Below are 12,612 nucleotides of genomic sequence, written 5' to 3'. Positions count from 1 at the left end.
AACAAAAACAACCTATTAATGTGAACTCCAGCAAAAGCAAAGTGTAACTAGGAGGGATGAAGATTACAAGCATTAGAGGAGAGCCATCTTCAACAGCCCACCATCTACAAAGTCTGATGAGCACCACCTTCACAAGTGCCTCCATGCACAAGGTACCATAAAGGCACAAAAAGGAGAACCAATGGTTCTCAATAAAATGGCGAGAAGCCAAGAATCAGTTACATGAACCCAAAAGCCTAAAGGCAAGGGAAGCTTCAACAACAGAAAACCACCCGAAAAGCAAAAACAAAACATCACACACCTGAAAGTAGGAAATATAACTAGAGAAAGGAAAATAACAAAACAACCGAAGCGAGTAACCCATTCCTTACTAAAGGATTATCACAAAGAAACCCGGAGCAAACTCAAATAAAGAGGAATGAAGAGCCCTGACTGAGCCAAAAAAACAAAAAAGAAGAACTCAGATAATATTTCTCTCATTTGTATCATATAATAATTATTTCTTCTTATTGAGTTATCTATTTTATGGGCATATCATTTATTTAATATATTTTTGGAAAATTTATGTATTTTCTGTGTTTTTCCTTCATAACACACTAGTTATCAAGACTAAAGTTTGGTAAAAAAAAAAAAAAGTTACCAAGACTAAAGACTTAATCATTTTTCAAGATCTCAGTAAAGTGTGTTTTTTGGGCATGAAAAATCCAAGTTTTTTCTGTATGACACATAAGCTTACCATATTCTGTGTAAGGTTCCACTATTATCTAAACTAGCAAAGAGTACTTTGGATATGAAAACTCCGATATTACATAATACAAGTATCATATATACATGTATTACTTATTGCACATACTAATCAGTCCCAACATTTGCTTTTTGTTTCATTGCTTCTATACCTTTTTGCTAAGACTAATGAGGCAACAAAAGATATCACATCTCCGCAACCAATTTTCCCAGATGAGCACCAGCTTCGGAAAGGGTTCCCTGAGTCCACCTCTTCAGCATCTCTAATGAAGCCTTAGGCTGATCCATTGGAACCATGTGACCCGCATCACGAACCTGTTTGTTTTTTTTTTTTTTTGGTAACGCATAATATGCCAACTGAATCAGTATTTTCCATCAACGTGCAACAACTGTAGAGCAATCAAGTAGATATTTCCACAGCACATGCAATACTTTGTATTTAAGACTATTATTATTATCATCACACCTCAAACGGGTGCGTGAAAGAGAAATGAAGGAATGACAAACCTTGAGGAAACTTAAAGGTCCATGACTCTTCAACAATCCAGCTTCTGAGCCATCAACAACAAATGAAACTTCAGTTGAGGCTACAAACTCTTTCTGACCAGACCATTCCATGGCATGAACCCATCTCGAGTTACCTGCTCATTGAAATAATGCCCACAGGCCATGTCCATCATTCATGCTCTTAAATGTGAAATATTAAACTTCCGAGCAGATAAAAAATTTGAAATAAGCTCTGATTGGTTAGGTACCCAGCCAATTGCATATAAGATCGTACTCTCCAGCGTAAATAAGCAAATTGATTCCATCCTCAAGTAGAGCAGGAATACCAGCTTCAAGATTCTCATCCAATCCATGATCATAGCCTGATAAACTGTTGGGCTACAAGACACAAAACCAATATCCCCAACCCCTAGAGCATTCCGAACAGATTCTAGATTCAGAAATTTCTCCATCTTTGAAAAATCATAGCAAAGACTTCCCACGCATTTCTTTCTGATGTCATAGTACTGCAGTATAAATAAATGCTGGTTAAAATTTTGAATTTGCCCATGGTCCTTCAACACATCAGAATCTAGTTGCCAAAGGAGAAAAAATTGCATTTTGGGCTCTGGCAATTCAAGAACTTAAAAACTAAATCCCCTAATTCTAATAAAGGATGATAATATTATTCAAGATATTTCTCAACAAATAAAATTTTTCGTTGAGTGATTCTTCGACATTTTTGAGCTTTTTTGCAAAAATAGGTCAAATCTCAGAGTTTTTGCTTTGCTGGTTTCATTCTTATGTAAATTTCAGCACAACACATAGGGTGCCTGTGTTTTGCTAATGCATCATGCTCAATGCACTTTCATTCAAGGGGGTTTAAGTTCATTGATAGTTATTCTTTAGCCCCTGCCGGCGAACTTATGCTTCTTTAGAGACAGTCAGTATTATTGACTCCTTAAGTTAAACATCACAGGCATATCAACCACACAGAAAGGAGAGTAATTTTTACTCACATTTGCATCACCAGCATGTAACATGATGTCACTGAATATGACATTACAAACAAAATATGAAGCCAAGCATGAGACTGTGCCATCAGTGCCTGAAAGGATTAAGAGAAGTATTAACGAGAAGACTCTAAAAACACAATCATGACAGGGAAGTCAATGTTCATAAAGATAAGAGAAGGGGATAACGTCACACAAAAATTACCACATAGCTTGATTCCCAATTCACAGGCAGGAACCAGCACCTTGTTGAGGCGGTCATGAGTAGCTTTCTCAATTATGCCCATGTCTAGTGCATAATCTGGATAGGCTTGATACTGAATTGCTGGATCAGTAAGCCCATTACCAATGGCAAATCCCTGTTAAACCAAGTATATAAGATGAGCAGGTTATTATACCTTTCAATTTAATTTGAAGGGTTATGTGACAAACCTTCAGATTTATATGAATTCCTTCTTTAGCCTTGTTTCCCTTATGGACTCGAGCTGCAAGAGCAGGAATATAGTGCCCTGCATAGGATTCACCCGTAATGTAAAATTCATTATCTTGAAATTGGGGATGCTTGGCAAAGAAGGCCTGCAATTTTGCAAAGGGGAGTCAATATAACATTGGTATGACTTGGCCAAGTAAAAAACTAACATTTACAGCAAATACAAGAACCTGCAAAAAGTCATAAAGGTCATTGCTAACACCCTCTTCATTATGCCGAATGTCACGCTTATCACTGCTGTAACTAAAGCCGGTTCCAATTGGTTGGTCAACATACAGAAGGTTCGAAACCTGCATATCACCAAGGAACGTGTTAGCTTCAGTACATAAATTAAGCAGAAAAAAGAGCACCACAGAATGAAGTTGCTACTTGACACGGTTATTCCAGTGAAAATATCTATCAAATCTTCTTACTTTCAAAGACACTTCACGAAACTACCATCTCCATAGACAAAAATGACTAAACGATCTTTTAAGGTTAAACTATACAAAACTCCCATAAATTTAAGACTATATACAAATAAACCCCTTGACCCTCAAATCTTGGCAAAAAAACCTCCTAAACTATCAAATTTGTGTAAACTCCCCCTATTGTCAATTATTTCATTATTTTACTAACGAATCATAATATGTTATAGACCCCTTAAACTTCTTCTTCTTTTTGTCTAGATAGCCCCTCCAAATTTTGGGTGATGCGTAAATAACCCCCTTTAAAACCTTAAGTCATATGCAGATAACCTTCTGTTATAATATATTATATCATTGAAATGAATTAATTGCAGGAATATAAGAGTTAATGGGGGTCTATTATAGAATTTTTAGACATTAGAAAGGTTATCTGACATAACCTGAAATTCAAAGAATTATGTATAATTAGCTTTTTTTAAATTATATATTACAGATGAGTTCCAATCTAAAATATAAGAAAATAAAATTCTTATGAAAGAAGCAATGCTAGAAATCAAATTCATACAATAGCAACAACAAGCCTTCTCCCACTACGCGGGACTGGCTACATAAATTACACAACACCATTGCACTTGATTATCAATCAAGTTTTTAGAAATATTATTAATTAAAAGAACTCGTTCTAATTTTCATAAATATTTTTTTTGGTCATCCTCTACCTCTGTTTATAGAATTCATGACTATCAATTTCAATCTCTTCACCGATGCCTCCTATAGCCTTCTTTGTATATATCCAAATTATCTCAAATGATTTCCTACTATTTCCCCCTCAATAGATGTCACGCCTACTTTTTTTTGTATACACTCATTTCGATTTTTATCTTTTTGTGTATGCTCGCACATCCGTCTCAACATTCTCATCTCTACCATTCTAACTTTATGCTTTTCTTATACCTTTAAAGCACAATACTTACAGCCACATAACATAACTAGTCTTATAGCAACTCAATAAAACTTTCCTTTAAGTTTATTAGATGCTTTTCAATTACAAATAACTCCTTTACCCTTTCTTCAATTATACCACCTCATTTGTATCCTATATACAACATCCTCATTAATTTCCCAAACATATTGAATAATAATTTTCAAATATCTAAACTTTTTTACTTGAGGTATAATCTTATCTCTCAATCTCACCTCTAAATTACTATTGACTAACATCTTATTAAAATTACAATGTAAATATTCCGTCTTACTCTTACTCAGGCGAAAACCCTTCGATTCTAAAATCCTCCTCCGTAACTCAAATTTGTAGCTAATCTCTTTTTTTATCTCCACAATAAGAACTATATCATCCGCCAAAAACACGTACTAAAAGATTTCTTCTCAAACATCCTAAGTCAAAATATCTAGTACTAGATTAAACAAATAAGGGCTCCAAGATAATCCCTGATGTAGTTCAGTCCTTAAAGGAAAGTCCTTTGTTTTACCATCAAATGTTTTTATACTAATTGTTGCCCCTTCATACATATCTTGTATGGCTCTAATATAGGCAACCCAGACTCCTTTCTTTTCTTAAACTTTCCAAAGTACTTCTCTCAATACATGGTCACAAGTTTTTCCCAAATCAATGAAAATCATGTATAAATCTTTACCTTCACTTTGATACTTTTCTATTAATCCCCTTAATAGATAAATTGCTTCTGTAGTCGCCCTTCCCTACATAAAGCCAACTTAATTCTCAAAAATATCAATCTCCAATCTCAAAGCATGCCAAATCACTCTTTCTCACAATTTCATTGTATGACTCATAAATCTAATCCCTCGATAATTTACATAATTCTAAACGTAAATAGGAACTAAGGAGCTTCTCCTCTCTTCGTAAGGCATTTTTTTTGGACCGTAAAATCTCATTAAATAACTTAGCCACCGCACCCTCTCATCACCTACACATTTTCATAATTCAATAGAAATACAATTAGATCCATTAGTTGTACCATTTGTCATTTTCTTAATAGCTTCCTTTACCTCATTTTCGCACATCCTTTGATAGAATGACAAATTCTATTCTCATTCATGAGTTACTAAATCCTTTAAGTTGCTAGACAAACCCCCTCCATCATTGAAAATTTTATAAAAGTAGGTCTCCCATCTGCATTTAATATAACCATATGTAATCAAAACTCTTCCTTCTTCATCTTTCATACATAGTACCTGTTCTAAATTTCTTAATTTTCTTTCCCTACTCTTTAAGGATCTTATAAATTTTTGTTTTCCATTCTTTGTCCCAAAACCCTTGTAAAACTCTTCAAATACTTTAAAACAAGTTTCACTCATAACTTTCTTAACTTCTCCTCATAAGAGGACCATATCACTCCTTCCAGCTGAAGGTGCACCACAGATAATAAGCTGTTACTTACACTCACCTAGTCACTCCTTCCAGCTAAAAGCATGCATAAAAAATAAGTTCAATCAATTGTCAGTTTGTTTTAAGTTCCTCTGATTGACTGCAAAGCATCGATGCAATAATCTCATAGTAACTTCAACGCTTCATTCAATAAGATGGTAATACCCAAAAAAAAAAAAGACGTTTTTCTATTTGCCACGGCTTTTAAATAGAGAAGCTTGCTTTCTTCTAGCTTGTTATATATATAAAACAAATTGTGTGTGTGTGGGGGGGGGGGCACATTGATATACAGGGAGAAAAACTTGAATTCACATAATTCATGCCCATACCCTTAACCCAGCACAAGCACAATGCATACAATACAAGGACTCCAAAAGAAGGATAATTCAAGCACAATAACTCAGAAAATAAAAAATACCTGGTCCCAACCATACTCGTTCCACAAAAGGGACATGTTGTCAGCAATTTTGAAAGGGCCATTTTCATAAAACATCGCCAATTCACTGCTACACCCAGGTCCTCCAGTTAACCAAAGCACAAAAGGATCCCGCTTGCTGTTGCGAGATTCAAAGAAGAAGTAGAACATCCTGCCAGATACAACTCACAGTTAGAAATAAAAACAATATACAAAGGATAAAAAAGATAAAAAAGTTTTCTTGCTTTGCGACAAGAATATCCTGATCATCTACTCTAATTCTATAGTAAAATATGAAAAAAAAAAAAAAATTCACCGTTCCTGCAACAGTGATTTTAAGAGTGCCATGGGACCACAATTGCTTGTTTTTAATTCAATTATTTCTTTATCACTTTTTCACAATATTTTTTCATTCAATCCCCTGCATCCTACCGGGCATTTTCTAGTTTAAACAATAAAATGGGGAAAAACGATAGCCAAATTTACACATTCCAGCCCAACATGCGTACAATAATCTGCAATCATCCGATAAAAAAGAATAAAAACCATACTTAGCTGCATGAGAATGCTCAATCGTGTAATAGCCAGCATGATGACCCAAGTCCTCAACAGAAACCCCAGACTCAGAAGCCACTAAATTGGGGAATCTGAGGGGCCTCTCAACGATCTTCTTGGCTTCGACCGAAGAATTCCCACTGCGCACGATGTTGACATCCACATCAGGGGCCAAATTGAGCTGTCTGATGAGCTTCTTCGCCTGAACCGACGGAAAATCGGACTGCACCTGGCGAAGATCATCGCGTATCTTCGCAGACGATGATGGTGAAAAGGATAAAAGGAACACAAGAAGCGAAGAGACGAAGATTGACGAAGAGAGCCCCATTATGGCCTGATTTGTTGCGTAGGGTTTCGTCTAGACTCTAGAGAAACGAGTCCTTTGAGGGCATGTACATATACATACATATATATATATATATATATATATATACATATAAAGAGCGAGGGTGGGAGAGTGTTCGTGTGTTCGCACTTCCCCTGGGAGTGAAAGAGCCACGTCACGTAAGTTCAGGGTGTGGGCCACGACGGTCGATAGGGACATTGCTTTTTCAGTTAATAGCTGCTTCTATTTTATTTTATTACAATAAAAAAAAACAAGTTGACATTTCTTACCTCTGTTTTTGCCACCAGAAATATTTGAAAATTACTATATTTTTACTATTGAATGTTTTTTTTTATAATTTAAAATTTTTAATTAAGTTCAGACATCTCTAGTATATGAAAATCGTGTCACTATTTTGTTAAAATTGATTTATTAATGTAACAGATCACACACACACACATATATATCATTTCAATATTTTAAATATGAATAATCTATGTTAATAAAAAGTTATAATAGTAGATAATAATGCATGATTAATTCAAATACGCAGCAAAATATTTTAATGATAAAGACTCGATTATAAATAATAGAACTTAAATTACAAACTAATTTTCTTGGCCAACAAATTACAAACTAATAATTGAATAATCCCAATCCTATACAATAAGAAGGATGATTATTTATAAATATTTTTTGTGTAATTATTTTAATCCTACGTTGAATATTTCTTGGGCCTAATGGTTTTAGACATATCTACGCTTCCGAGCAAATTGGAAAAAGTATAATTAACGTTTCGTGCAGTTTCTTCATATATACCATCTTTTACACTCAATAGGATTCATCCTACTAATCATACCAATAGTTAACCTAACAGGTGCTCAGCGCCAATTTTCAAGTACGCACCTCTTCTCTGTGTCACTTGGCAAGATCTTAATCTAGAAAAAATCTGTATTCTTTTGGTACATATTTATGTCACAGAAAACTTAAAACAGATCTCAATCGTAATAAACTGCCAACTATAGCCAGCTATATATAATATATAAAAGGAAACGGCCCTGCACACGTACATGCCTAAAAAACCTGACTATAAACTAAGACCTGCGTTCAAGCTAATAGGAAGAATGAGATTGAGTAGGGTGGATATGAGGGACCATTGCGGCGGAGACCATGGTGTTGACGCCGCACATGGCGTGGCCGCGGCACAGCCGGTAATAACCGTGCTCGCCCCATTTTTTGCCCCATGAATTCTTGATGATCCAATACGGCTTGTTCTTCAGTCTCAGAATAGAGAACCCTTTGGCTCCATACCCAACCAGCAACACCCCGTGGTTCAACCTTCTCCTGCTGCATATAAGAGGGCACGACACTCCCCCTATGTATGTTTGCATGAACACTGAATTTATTCCCACTGCACAATCATCAATCGATTTACTATCATCATCATCCATATACAAATATTCCTTTGTCCGCCAGATATGAAACGAGTATGAGGCTTACTGGAAAGAGGGCCGTGATGGACTAAGTAAGCGGCGATTTGGGACTCGTCCATGGGGATGTTGGTGAAGTTGGAGACTCTGACGGCTACTTTGTGTGGATCGAACTTGCATTGGCCTTGTCTTCCAGTGTAGGGATAAGAACTCTCTTCTTCCAACCCACCTGCCTCCATCAAGTAGCTATACGCATTTGTCATCAGACCTCCTCTGCACCCTTGGTCGCACTCTGTCTTGTCTCTTATGTCACACTATGTATATACATGACATCAACAAATATAATCAGCACCATGCATGGCTTTTTTATGATCTCGATCGTGTTCCCACACACGCACACACCCACCTTGTTGTCACAGTCTACAAGCTGCTGTTCACTCAGACTCAGAAGCTTCCCGGTTGCAATAAAATTGGCTCCTTCTAAAGCTCCTGTTGTGCTGAAAGCCCAGCATGATCCACATGCACCCTGCACCGAGTAGATATATTATGGCGATGATGTATCACTTCTGAATCTTCTCTATGACTTACCTAGTGTATGTTTTAATTTCTCCTCCTGAGTGATGCTCAGTCTAGTTCAGAAAATTTATATATATATATATATATATAAAGGTGTATACATGTGTGTAATTATTCAGCATATAGCAACTCGGATAAAATAGAACACCTAATTTAAATATATATATATATATATATATGTAGTAAATATTTTGCTTTACCTGCATCTTAACTTCAGTAACAGCCCCTTTTTCTCTCCAGTCAAAGCTCTCCGGAAGATCTTCAACATCCAAGGGCGGTGCTTCACCGCGGGTTTGGCCATCGGTGATCCCATTGATCCCAGATCCGCTTTTGAGACCGGTATAAAGCTGCTCGAACTCCTCTGGCGACAGATCAGAGAAGGGCGTGACGCCGTGAACCGCTGTCGGGTCTAGGGCCTGGTGCTCCGCCGCTCTGATCAAATTGTCGGCGAAAATCCTGAGGCGGTGGAGGTACTCCTCTCTGCTGGAGTAACTCTTCTCGTAAGTTTCCATGAAAATTCGGAACTTATTCTCGGCGCCGATAATATCCTTGTCTGTGAGACTGAGCTTCCCTTCACCTCCGAGGAGCAACGCGGACAGCGTGAGAGCGAAGAGGAAGATGGAAGCAGGTGCCCTGCGCTTGAGATCTAGGCCTGGATTCACCATATCTCCTTGTGCTGTTGTGCATGCAATGGCAAATCTTCAGCTTGGGTTTCCTGGGCTTAAAGGGAGATTCTCGTGGATGTGAAATGACACATTTGACCTCAGATGAGGACGTAGTGATCTGGATTAGCATCGAGGGTATTAATGTAAATGGAGGTGAGTTTGGGAAGGTTGCAGAAGCATATAGTGGAGGTGGCAGATGATACTGCTTAACATGCAAAGCAACACGTGGACAGTGGAGAAATATGGAGATTTTTATTATTGAAAACTCGGCAAAACATACACTCCATGTCACTAATTCTTGTAATTTAGTTTGTCAAATGCACAAAATGTAAATGCAAGGCCAAATGATGGCAATGATTTAAGGGCAAAAGTAATAACGCCACGCCTCTCCGAGATTATGTAATATAATATATAGTAGAAAATATTTATGTTTGTATAACAAAAAAGAAAATGTTTATGCTTCAGTGCGGATAATGTACTGAATTATACTTTATATATATTTATATATATATATATATATATATTTTCATGTATTTTATATATATTTTCAATAAAAATTGTTAGAAAATAATAAGTCATATTATTATATTACGAAACTTTGTTGGGATCTTATATCAAAAAGGAACAGACTCTTGTCTCTCGGTGAAGATCTTACGGGACAAATACACACACACATATATAATATTAGTGTGGGAATGCCTTTTTACATCGATTATTTTAAATTTTTTATATGGGTTAAAGGGGTTGTGAAAAATTCTATTGTTAAAAATAGAATTTTTCACATTGGTTGTATTTTTTAATATATAATTTGTTTTTCAATACATTCAAAACTTAAACATGTAAATTATACAAAGTATTTAGCAAATATAAACAGTCAACTAGCCAACAAAATCAGTTATTATATAGTAAATTAAACGCATATACAAAACTAGCATAATATTTCTATACTAATCAATCTATATATATATATATATATATATGTTCAACTATCAATTTGGCACCCTCTCATATTGAAAAGTGCTCTTGGAGAATTTGATGAGTCAAGTTTTCTCAAATTATCAAAAATTTAAAGAATAAAATCAATCAAAATAACATTATAAGATGTTATGTGAAAGAATTTAAATTAAAATTACAAAATCAAATAAATACCTTATGCAATTTTGTGGTACTTCCCACTTCAACTATCTCATATGTATAGCGGATAATATAATACCTACATTCTGTTTGTCCTAGTTATTTATGACATTGAAAATAAATAAAAAGTCAGAATTAAACTAACATGTGTATGATGATTAAAGATAGAAGCTAAGTATTTATACTCACTTTCGAGTGATTCTAACAAATCGTTATTTCTTCCTTACATAATCCAGTTGACATATAATATATTTGAAGCACCCTATTATTAATTGTAAATAAAAAATATTAAAAATTATAAATATACTAAGAAATAAAGTTTTACAAAAATAAACTTACTTACTTATTGAAAATCTATTTAATCTCATCACTTGGTTTATTTCCAAGAAACAAAACCAATAAACTAAAGCTTAAGAAGGGTAAGGAACACAAAGTGATCAATGATACCTATAACATAAAAAAATTATTAATGTGTATAAAATAATGTGAAAAAACTTTATAAATATATAGATATGAATAAAAAAAATACTTGCCCATCAATAATAGACACTAGATAACATTGTAACTTTGCATTTACCATATGATTCATCACGTATGTCTTCCTCTAATGTATCACATTGCTCTTCCCCTACAAAGCTTCCAAGCATAGAAATTTGAATTTTTCCTTTTTTGTTCCTCATTTCATAGTAAACATTATAAAGGTGCCTGTTATTGAAATGTAGTCAAAATATTAGTGCTAAGAAAGAAAGCTAGATAAAATAGAGAAAAGTAAACAGAAAAATTACAAGATTTTTAATTTGGCAAATAAGATGTCTAGCTCTTTTAAAGTTAAGAACGTCAAAGGTTTTTTTTATCAATTGAAAAAACATATTACGTTTTTAAACCCCACGACCCCTAATGGCATTTTAATATTAATGGCTTATGTCATATTCTTATAAATTTAATGTAATGTTGCTAGACAAGAAAATTTCTCAACATCTTTAGGTTCCTAGTAATATAAGTAATTAAATAAATAGAGTTAGGAAACGGGCAGGCTTGGCCCATAAAGGGCTTAGCTCATGCCCATACGGGCTCGACCCTAAGCCCATAAGCCCAATTTTTCATTTTTTGAGGCCTAAATCTTATTCGAATGGCTCAGGATTAGGCCCATAGGCATTATTTTAAAAAAATTTAAAATAAAATTAAACATTATAAATTATTAAAATATTTTAAAATTCAAAATAAAACAAATCAAGATTCTCATAATTTTCAAGAAATTAAGCGCCACATATTTAGAAGACTATATTAATTAGAATATTCTTCAATCTAAATCTAAATCCTCATCATCATCATCATCTATAAATAAAACATTTGAACAAGGTATTGGGTATTGTGAAAATATCAAACCTGCACATATTCATTTCATTTCAAATATAAATAAAATGTTATTTTCATTTCAAAATCTACACATATTCAAATCCCAAACAACTTATCAGGTATAGCTAGATTAAAGAAAGTTTCAGAAATCAAATCAGACTCATGACTCAAACATAAATTCATATATATGATCAGTTCATGAACGTCAACATGTGCTTGTGCTGGTTTAGCAGCTTGAACTAAAAATTAATCACAAATTTAACTACTTACAATCCTTTTCGCAACTGTAGCAACCTCTGAAGTGATATACTCCCTTTTCTTCATCCTCTTAGCCTTCCATTTTTTATGGCAAGTTGGGTGAGGTGGGGGCTAGACAATAATAGAGGGGGTTCGCTTTGCTACTTCCTCCATTTTCTTCTTATATTCCTCCATCAACTTCCCTATATCATCGATGAGACATGTAATGGGGATATACTTTTGTGATTATATTGTTATAGTTGCAGTAATTAATTTCTGTGAAAATGAAAAAAATTAACTCAATGAAATTATATTAAACAACTTTAAATAGAAAGTGACAACTTATTACTTGAAGTCCAAGGTCACTCTGAG

General features: G+C 34.6%; 2 protein-coding genes across 2 annotated transcripts; both read right to left on the bottom strand.

Moving 5' to 3' along the window:
- Positions 1-791: 791 nt before the first annotated feature.
- Positions 792-6,908, bottom strand: LOC129300018 (serine carboxypeptidase-like). Its single transcript, XM_054938537.1, is given in 10 exon segments — positions 792-1,059; positions 1,252-1,385; positions 1,500-1,592; positions 1,595-1,757; positions 2,250-2,338; positions 2,449-2,602; positions 2,676-2,819; positions 2,904-3,023; positions 5,966-6,134; positions 6,514-6,908. Coding segments are annotated over 10 exon segments (1,527 nt in total). The 5' UTR covers positions 6,846-6,908; the 3' UTR covers positions 792-930.
- Positions 6,909-7,906: 998 nt separating this feature from the next.
- On the bottom strand, positions 7,907-9,513 carry LOC129300019 (probable cysteine protease RD19D). The gene is made up of 4 exons (XM_054938538.1): positions 9,049-9,513; positions 8,679-8,798; positions 8,343-8,586; positions 7,907-8,253 (listed from the first exon to the last, which is right to left on the bottom strand). The coding sequence occupies exons 1-4, from the start codon at positions 9,511-9,513 to the stop codon at positions 7,955-7,957; spliced, it is 1,128 nt and encodes a 375-aa protein (XP_054794513.1). The 3' UTR covers positions 7,907-7,954.
- Between the last annotated feature and the right edge of the window lie 3,099 nt (positions 9,514-12,612).

Source organism: Prosopis cineraria, unplaced genomic scaffold (assembly GCF_029017545.1).
Source record: "Prosopis cineraria cultivar Desert tree isolate PC_DT_omini unplaced genomic scaffold, ASM2901754v1 PC1391, whole genome shotgun sequence".
In the NCBI taxonomy this organism is placed as follows: domain Eukaryota; kingdom Viridiplantae; phylum Streptophyta; class Magnoliopsida; order Fabales; family Fabaceae; genus Prosopis; species Prosopis cineraria.
The sequence above is the reverse complement of the archived record's forward strand: the minus strand, read 5'-3'. Positions and strand labels throughout refer to the sequence as shown.